The sequence below is a fragment of the Nelumbo lutea genome, chromosome 1 (assembly GCF_056320005.1).
Source record: "Nelumbo lutea isolate HS-2025 chromosome 1, American lotus-T2T, whole genome shotgun sequence".
Lineage (NCBI taxonomy): Eukaryota > Viridiplantae > Streptophyta > Magnoliopsida > Proteales > Nelumbonaceae > Nelumbo > Nelumbo lutea.
Genome location: NC_142684.1, coordinates 171175385 through 171184880, shown reverse-complemented (window position 1 = coordinate 171184880; position 9496 = coordinate 171175385). Strand labels below are relative to the sequence as shown.

The 9496-nt window shown below is 35.4% G+C and overlaps 1 protein-coding gene across 1 annotated transcript in view; it reads right to left on the bottom strand.

Annotated features, from left to right (window-relative positions):
- Positions 1-4014: 4014 nt before the first annotated feature.
- The window catches only part of LOC148879161 (Pseudouridine synthase family protein), a 31118-nt gene continuing 25636 nt past the window's right edge, over positions 4015-9496 (bottom strand). Inside the window, exons 13-20 of the mRNA XM_088960589.1 lie at positions 8903-8967; positions 7692-7870; positions 6919-6986; positions 6756-6816; positions 6048-6085; positions 5887-5955; positions 5446-5797; positions 4015-4257 (exon numbers count right to left, since the gene is read on the bottom strand). Of these exons, the coding sequence (XP_088816715.1) occupies positions 4228-4257; positions 5446-5797; positions 5887-5955; positions 6048-6085; positions 6756-6816; positions 6919-6986; positions 7692-7870; positions 8903-8967 (862 nt within the window). The 3' untranslated portion in view covers positions 4015-4227. The remainder of the gene's footprint in view (positions 4258-5445; positions 5798-5886; positions 5956-6047; positions 6086-6755; positions 6817-6918; positions 6987-7691; positions 7871-8902; positions 8968-9496) is intronic.

Genomic DNA, 9496 nt, shown 5'->3' with positions numbered 1-9496 from the left:
AACATGCTTATAGGGCCCGCGGGCTTAAAGTCAAGCCAAAAAGCCCAACCTGCAATAAATTCGAGCCGGGCTCGGGTTTTGTCAAAATAGCCCGGCCCGACGTAATATTAAACTTAAAATTAGTTATGTGATTATGTCCATTTGAATAAATTTTTTGATTTAAGAATATAAAATTGTGTTTAAAATATAAAAGAAAGGGAAAAATACCATCTTGTAGGCCCATTGTTCATTTAAATAGAAAAAAAATACCATCTGAATTTTTAATTCTAATTTGAATAGGGAAATTTGTTTTTTTTTCAATTAGGTCGGGCTTCGGGCTCGGGCTCGAGCTCAAGTTTCGGGCTTTTTACCAGGGCCAGGCTTGGGCCCAAGTTATAGGCCCGTTGGTCGGGCCGGGCTCAGGCTCGAGCTTGGGCCTAGTATATTTTCATTAGTGACAAGTGAAAGCTCGGCCCAAGCCCAACTCGGCCGGGCCCATGAACAGGTCTACTCCCCAATAACAAGTTCGAGAGTCATAGTCGAAGCATTGAAATTCAGATACCATACGGATTTTTCAACCCAACGATGGAGGTAGATCAAAGATTTATCTTTTGTAGGTTCTGTTTTGTTTTTTTGTTGAGTGTTGTTCTCGTTTCCAACCTTGTGTTGTTTGTCTAATGAAATGCCATTTTACGAAAAAAAAAAACAAAAGGTTTAAAGCATAGATATTACAAAGGCCCCATTTGCTTGTAGGTAAATATGCATGGGAAAGTTGGTCTTATTGACCAACTTCCCCTATTCTTTTTACATTAAGCAATGGGTCCCACAGTAAAGTTACCCATACTCTCCTTGGTAAAACTTATCCATCTCCTAGGTGGGTAAGTTACTCACCTCGGAGAAATTTTAACAAAACATGATGGGACCATTTTACCCATTTTAATAGTTACTTTTTGTAGGTAAAAATATCATTTTATTATTTACCTAAGAATTTAGAAATCAAAAGAACATGGGTAAGTGCATTTACCTAGGTAAATGTTACCTAGAAAACATTTACCGGTAAGTGCACTTACCTAGGTAAATTGCACTATTACAAATGAAAAAGGCCAAAAGGTATTGAAAAGATGATTTTATGTATATATGGGAGATCGGGTACTTAACCTACCCAACCCGACGGGGTCGAGGATTGGGATTGTTTTGGCAGGGGTGGGGATGGGGATGGGAATATAAAAATATTCTCGACTAGAGTTGGGGATGGGTAATAAAAAAGTACCCGCCCAGTCCCAACCCGGATTATATTATTTGTATTAAATATATATTACTATATATATGATTTTATTTATATTATATATATATATATATATATATATATATATATATCAAAATATGTTTAAAATATTATTTATATTTTAAAATTTTCTTTTATTTTGAGTAAATTTATTTTTTTTTTAAATCTATTAATCAATAATTTTTGGGATTCCTTGGTCAGGCATGGAGGACAATTTTTATCCCCAACAAGGATCAAGGTTGGAGACGGAGAATATAATCCCTGCCCCGTTGCCATGAAATTAAGAATGAAATGATTAAATGTTTTATAAATACATGAAATTAAGAATAACTTATAAACTCAAGAAAATGTGTTTTAGTAATTTATTTAAAGTTTGAACTATCGACAACATACACTAAAAAATTGGAAATGGTGAAAAACATTAAATGCATGGACACATAGGAAATCAATATAAATCTCATTTTTACTTTAAAAAGCTCATTTTTATAATCAATTGACCTATTCTCTTTAATTGTTTGTTACTTATTCTGATTTTCTAGTTGATATTGCAATGAATTTGGAAATGTATCTACGAATACAGGAAAATCTATGATGCAGAAAAGATATGATATAGGAAGAGTTTTGACCAACCAAAACCCACTCATGAATTTTTATAAATAGCACCTGATTGGTTGTTGTTTATGATTCCAGTTTACTAGTTAAAAAATTTTCAGATATCATATCTTTTCTATATCATAGTCGAACCCCTACGAATACACATCAATCTAATTGACCAATATGGATCAATACAATACAATATGTTCAGCCACGAATAGAACTACAAAGAAAACTTACATCTAGGGCTGCAAGTCGGGCTGGGTTAGGTCGGATTGAGGCCAATTCTAGTTCAACCCTAAGTTTTAAACCCCCAACCCTAACCCAAATCGAAGTCAACTTTGGGTTGGGCTGGACTTGGTTAGGCCCAATCCAACCTTCTTCCCATCCCCTAAAATTTCGTAAAACTTCTTAATCTCAGATCTTAACTCAACTTTCACTACATATATTAATCCTATGTTTTATTACTATTTGTTTATTGATGTTTTTATTTGTTCTTTAAATACAAAATTCAGAAAAAAAAAGTAATGACTATATTTTATTATGAGTTATGACTTATAATAGATCTTTTATGGGCAGCAAGCTTTGGTGGCAAACAACCCTACTTTTTTAGGTTGGGTTAGGATTGGATTTGGGCCAACCCAGCTCAAGTTACAACCTTACTTACATCCTTGACTAAAACCGAGTTACCGAACCAACTTGGCCATCAAAATTATCTATACTTTGGATATGCAAAAATTCAGTCCTATACCATATAAAGTCGATACTTGCTTGATTTCATTACTGGTCATACATGTATGATTACTACTTGAACATGTGCTAGCGAGTGATCTCACACTAGTTTTGATATTTCAAACCTTGTTTGAAGGCTGAAAGTACGCTATATTTCAAACCTTGTTTGACATTTCAACAGCCATATTCTCAACGTATAGCATCACAGCTAAACGTAAAAACATCTATGTTCACCTTGGTTTGTAAAATCGGACCAGAAAAACTGGGAACCGGTCTTTCATTTTACCCCAAAACCGCTATTTCGCCAAAACCATTGATTGATTTAATCAGCAAACCGCTGATTCAGGCATTTGAACCGTCCAACAGTTTTTGCCTTTTTATTTTTTTCTAATTTTTCTATTTTTTATCAAAATGAGCCATTGTTCGATTCAAATGGTCAGACCATTGGACTAATTGACCCGAGAATCGGACCCCTAACTGATTCGTTTCTAGACACCTTGATGTTCACGCTGAGGAATATCTGTTAAACTGTTACCATTCCACACACGATCCCTTGTGCATCATATTCCACTCAAACAACATCAAGTGATGACCAATGAAGAGATGGCCCGATAATTATACTGACCAATTTGGACCACTTTTTCCAGTTGCATTTACATAGCGACATAATTGAGAAAAGTGGGGTTACCAAGGAGAATAAATAAATTCCATGCATTACCACACGTACCGAATTCCAAGTTTCCCACCGTCTTTAATTTTTGGTGTGCCAACTGCCATCAATGCTGTATCTCTTGAAATTTTGACATAGGATAGATCCAGAATTCAGACCCAAAATTCCATCGACCCTGTCAAGAAACAAACCTGACAAGAAACTTCCTACCATCCAAGTTGTTCTACTTATCTCTCAACCATTCATTATACTTCTATATGCAAAAGAATCAAATAAATTATATTTAATGGGGTAAACCAAATCATATTAGATATATTGAATGGGAGATTTCCTTGGTGCAACAATACTCGTGCGAAACATTAGGCGTATATGCTAGGCTGCTAGCAGTCTATAATCACATGCTACCCTGATTCCTCGCCCAAGAATCTGTCTTACATTGTCGTCTACATCTGCTAGATACAAGATGAGTAACACAGGCGATGAGGCAAAGACACCCAAACAAATCAGCAATCAATTTACCTGTTATATCAGGCTTATCAGCAATTGACTTTTTTTTCCTTTTGATTCAGTGTACTAGTCCTTGTTACACAGCTTGTTTCTAGCAGATCTAGAGTCATCTTATACGTTTACATCCAAAAAGGTATCCCTATACAAAAGCATGCAAATGGCAGATATCATTGTATAGCAGTTCAAGGTCAGTATTTGAACAAGCAGGGAGCCTACCTATCATAAAAGGAAGAGTACTTGAGCTCGGTTGAACAAGTGAACTACATGTTAGGCATTAATTGAAAAGAAACATTATTCTCCTCTATTCCCAATAAATTCCAACTTACAACACAATTCCTTTGAAGAAGATAAACTCTAAATACAGGTCTTATTTCATGCTTCGTTTGTTCATGTATCCCACATGATCTTTTTCAAGAAAAAAAACACCATCTACAAATTCCAGACGTACTACAGTGACAATTCATTGGTTCAGTGTTTTGTGAAAGGCAACCTGCATATGAATGGAAACATGAATGTAACTCCAGGCATACAATAAAGAATTGATGTAGTGAACATTAAGTGAATAACTGAATACCCCAACCCATGATTAAAGACAACTTTGGGCCATTCCAAAAACAGGATTCTGCTTTCCACAGGTCATACAGAAAATAGAAAGAGGTTATCTCAAATATTTTTGGGGGAAAATTCCCAATTAGTACCCTGTACTTTGGGCCTAATTCCACTTTGGTCCCTGAACTTTAAAATGCGACAATTCAGTACCCAAACTTTTAAAACGTGACAATCCAGTACCTGCCGTTAACTAGCTGTTAACCAGCCATTAAGTGGCATTTGAAAAAGACACAAATGCCCTTCAAGTGTTATTTAATTTTCTTTATCAACCATCTAAACATTGACAAAAAATTAAGTCCCAAATCCTTGCCTTTTCCATTCAAGAAAGTTGGGTTCACGTTTGAGTGGGCATTCTGGTGACCCCAACTTTCTTGAATAGAAGATGCTAGGATTTGAGATTTAATTTTTTGTCAATGTTTGGATGGTTGATAGAGAAAATTAGATGACACTCAAAGGGCATTTGTGTCTTTTTCAAATGCCGCTTAACAGCTGGTTAGCAGCAGGTACTGGATTGTCATGTTTTGAAAGTTTGGGTACCGAATTGTCGCATTTTAAAGTTTGAGGACCAAAGTGGTACAAGGCCCAAAGCGCAGGGTACTAATCGGGAATTTTCCCTATTTTTTTAAATCAATATGCACTCTCTTTCTCCAACCATTGTAGAAACAGGATTGCTAAAACAAACAGTGGATATTAGGAAATCAGTCAGACACTCAAAAAAGAACCCAGATCTGCTATACTTTCTTCCTAGACTTGCTAATTGCTATATCACAAGTCATTGCTGACAATTGCTACATTACACATCTGTAACGTGTACATGTGAGAATAACAGAGTTTTACACTAGTCACATTAATGTTGAAGCTTAGCAGATCTAGACTCCATGAAAAATGCACACGGGTGTGCTCAAATTGCATATTCTAGTGTTTTACTCGATAAGGATGCAACCATAAAGTCCCTTTGAAAAGATGCATCCCAAGCATGGTTATACGTGAAAAGACAGATCCATCATGCAATGCTTCCAAACCCAAATGAAAACAGGACATCTGCAGAAGTTTCAGCAGTAGTACATACAGAAGTTGATGTTTTCAGCAGCTCCCTAATGGCCATCGTAGCATAGCATGAAGCTGGAAGAGTAAAGCCTAACTTTAGGGCCATCTGGGGTTTCTGAGCATCACAAATATGAAGAGAGTCACCTTCTGACAATCCCGTCTCTTTACCATTTTCAGCTTCACTGTTGCATGTTTGTATTTTTTCATCTTTTGAATTCATTGATTGCTTCTCATGGTCAACAGAGCAAATCTTGAGCTGACTTGAATCAGTGAAGCCTTCCTCCTTGACATTATGAGCAGGTTTCTTTTTAGCAATAGCATCCAAATCTGTCTCCGCCAGGGGTACATTACCATCAGTATACTGGAGCAATTCCCTGAAATTTACATAGAGATCCAGATCTCATCACCATTAATGATACTAGATTCCTAGGATACGGGATTGGTTGAAAAAAGGTGTGTGTACCATTCAAAGTCAATTGGCTTCTGGAACACCTGCCTATAGCCTCCAGTCATACTGGTTATCGAAAATTCCCTAAACAGGTGTTCATTTATATGAAAACATGTCATTTGACAAGATTGAAAAATTTGCAAGATTTGGTAAACTAAAAAGCCAGAGTTACATACTTGACATTGTGTACACACTCAGCCAAGTTGATGCCATCCTGAGACATTCAACAAAAGGAAGGTGCCAGTAAAGTTAAGAAAATTGAAAACCCATAAAATCATAAAACAACTAGTTCCATGTTCAATTAACACCATCTACTACCACCAACAATTTATCCACACTCAGTTCAGTTTTTCACTGATAATTTAAAAAAAAAAAAAACACGGGAGATGAATTATCCACTCCCTTGCAGCTAAAGCCTTTTGATCTTCATTCTTTTCCCCTTTCTTTCATTGTTAATAACTGAAAAATAACAGAAAGGTAGTCCACCTTTTTTCTTGGTCTCGTCAAACATCTTGAAACTTAACCAATAATTAATATCAAAATCTCTATTCCCAGTGCATAACCACTCAGACTTGTCTCAACTTCCAAGACATGTAAGAGATCATTTCTTTCTTTTGCTTACCTACTATAAACAAAATAGAAGTTTCAATAATTGTATACATTTATTTTCTCATTGCTACTAAAGTAGAATTACGAAGGCCACATCACAGCCCACTCTATTGCTGTACGACCCCCAATCCAATTAAGGAAATAATAACAAGAAAGCATAAAAAATGAAAGAGAGAAAGAACTATCATGCAAAACACACCATTAGGGGGGTGACGGTAGGAGAGATGCACTGCAGTGCAGAATTCAGTAATAAAAGAAGAAAGCAATCAACACACCTTCTTTGCTAAATCATGGTAAACTTGAGCAATATCGTTGGTTGGATACAGTACTCTTGAACTGCCAGAAGCATTGTTTTGCAAGAGTGGGGATAAATTAAGCATAGTCCTCAAAATGACATCAGAAAAGACTATGAACCAGGTATGTCTAGATTGCTCTTACCCAGGCAAAGGAAGTGTGACATCAGCAATTGTATAACCTCCACTTTGGAGGTCCTCTGCATTTACAGCCTGCCACAAGATAGAAAGCCATCTGAGAATTCCCAAATCAAGTGCACATGTAGTTTCAATAACTACCACATGAACTTTTTGCTTGGGCATGGTCCCACCAAAACAATGACTAAACAGTGTAATCAAACAATCTAGAAGACTAAAAGACATTTTAGCCTATCAAAGTCAGCTGCAACCTAGGCCATAATTAAGCAAGCATGTGTTAAAGAAGACGTTTGTTAAATTCAAAAAAGAATATTTAAGGGTACAACAAAATTATAGTTATAGAGGTTTCTAACTAGTGATAATTTAAATATAAAATTGGAAAAAAGAAATACTTGGAGCTCTTTTTCCTTTTCTAGAGAGTTTCTTCTTTCCATCTATCTCCAGAAAACCAAAGATATTTATGGTTTCATACTGTCTTCCCTCCATCTTCCTCACCTTTAATTCACCAGAAGTATAAGATCATTTTAATCTCATCTTTATAATTGAAAGAGAAGTTATTTCCAGAACTCTTTCTAATAGAAGCATTTGTGCAAATGAAGAAGTCCAATTAAACCTACAATCAAATGAAAAAGATAAAGAACAACAAAAAAAAAAGAAAATAAAGTGAAAAAAAAGAGTGGAGATAGAGATGTCCTCAATTTATATTTGCATTACATGTACGAGTTTGTTCAAGTTCTGACTGAATAAAGTTCTAGATAGGAAAGAATTGGATTTGCTCACCTTCACATTATTATCCTGTTCTTTAGGTAGTGTTGATTCAGTAATTTCATTTAAGTGGCTAGAATCAAATGCCTCATTACAACTATCAACTTCAAATTCAATGTTAACAGCTTCAGTTGGCATTCCAGTAGAACCTCCTTTGTTATATACCAAATCTCCTATCACAACATGATCAATTCCTATCATAGATAAAACTTTTGTCAGGAAGCAAATACACAGAAAAGTTCAAAACAAAATTACAGACCTTTTCTTCAGGGTGGTGCATGTAGATCATAATAATCGCCCTAATGCTTTATCTTCTATTTACTAGCAAGTTCAGTTGAACAAAGGAAACAAAAGCAAAAGAAGAAAGAAGAAGAGTAAGCAAGGCTAAAGTTACAACTGACAGAAGTCCCGAGTACTAGGAGGATGCAACTGGAGTAATGAAGAGAAAGAATATAGTTAACATCATAAATATTTTGCCCATGAGATTATGATGTTTTATGCAACATAACTGTGAATCCTGCACTCAGTTTATCATCTCCATGCCAACCACCCCATAAATACTCGAGTTGGGATCTTCTGCACTTGTCGTGCACTTCCATTTAGTCTGTGACACGTAATCCCATTATACATTTGTATAGATATGAGCTAAAAAAACTCTTTTTGAGTAGAAATGTGCATGTCATGGTTGATTTTGTTTTTACAATAAATTTCTTTAGGTGTCGGCACATCAACAAGTGAATATGCTTTCCAACCCCATGTCAGAGCATCTTATGTGAACCATTTAAGTTATGGGCCCAAGATATGGCATTAGGACTGCCATAAAATATCAAATTCACATATACAAATTGTAGCTTCAATGATATCAAAGAATTTAACATGACGGACCATGAACATCAAGTTATAATCCAAACAAGTTTGATAAGGCAGCATTACACTGTTGTACTTGATTAGGGATCTATTGTTAGTTTATTAATAGAATGATAAAAAAAATAAGATAAGAAAAAATGGGTAAATGCAATCATGACTATTTCTTTGTCCAAAAAAATATGCAATCATATCTGTCAATTTCTTTTCTATATAACCTATAATACCGTTCACCCTATCAACACTATTATTCTTCCATGTGATGGAAAAACTATCAAATCTGTTTTTCTGTTCCAATCAAAAAATAAAAAAATGTAACAAGTTCCAAAAAAATTATTCACCAAGGGGAAAAGACCATATACCGTGTTTTTGCACCCGCATACTTGCAGCATGGTTCCACAAGTAACTTTGGTAACTGTGCACGTACCTAAGCACATGATAGAAATTCAACCATTATCATAAATTTCAAAATTCACAAAACAAAATTTTGTTAAGGCACAAATAACACATTAAGCCCTTCAGTAAGAAATATCTTTACTAAAATATTTTCCTCAGGACTAGCCATAGAGAACCATGCTGTATAATGCATTTAGGATAATTAACCTAGATGTATATTATATTCTCTCAATCAACATTAGCATAAAACAACAAACTAAAAGAGCATACAAGAACAACTATCTTACATTTGAAAGTGCTAAATACAAAGCCTTCTTAGAAGGAAAGGCCAAAGCAAGCTATAAAGAAACAGGTGAATGTAGTCTAGCTAGGTTATCAACCAGTGAGTAATTCATTCTCCACAATACAATTCTGCCATCCCACACCATCTCTAGCTAGGTTATCAACCAGTGAGTCCATTGACTCCACAGATTCACTTGAACGAGATTTTCACATTAGAAAACAGAGCTCCGGATTCTCTCAAGAAATATTTGAACCTCCATGGGGCTTCACTGCCTTCT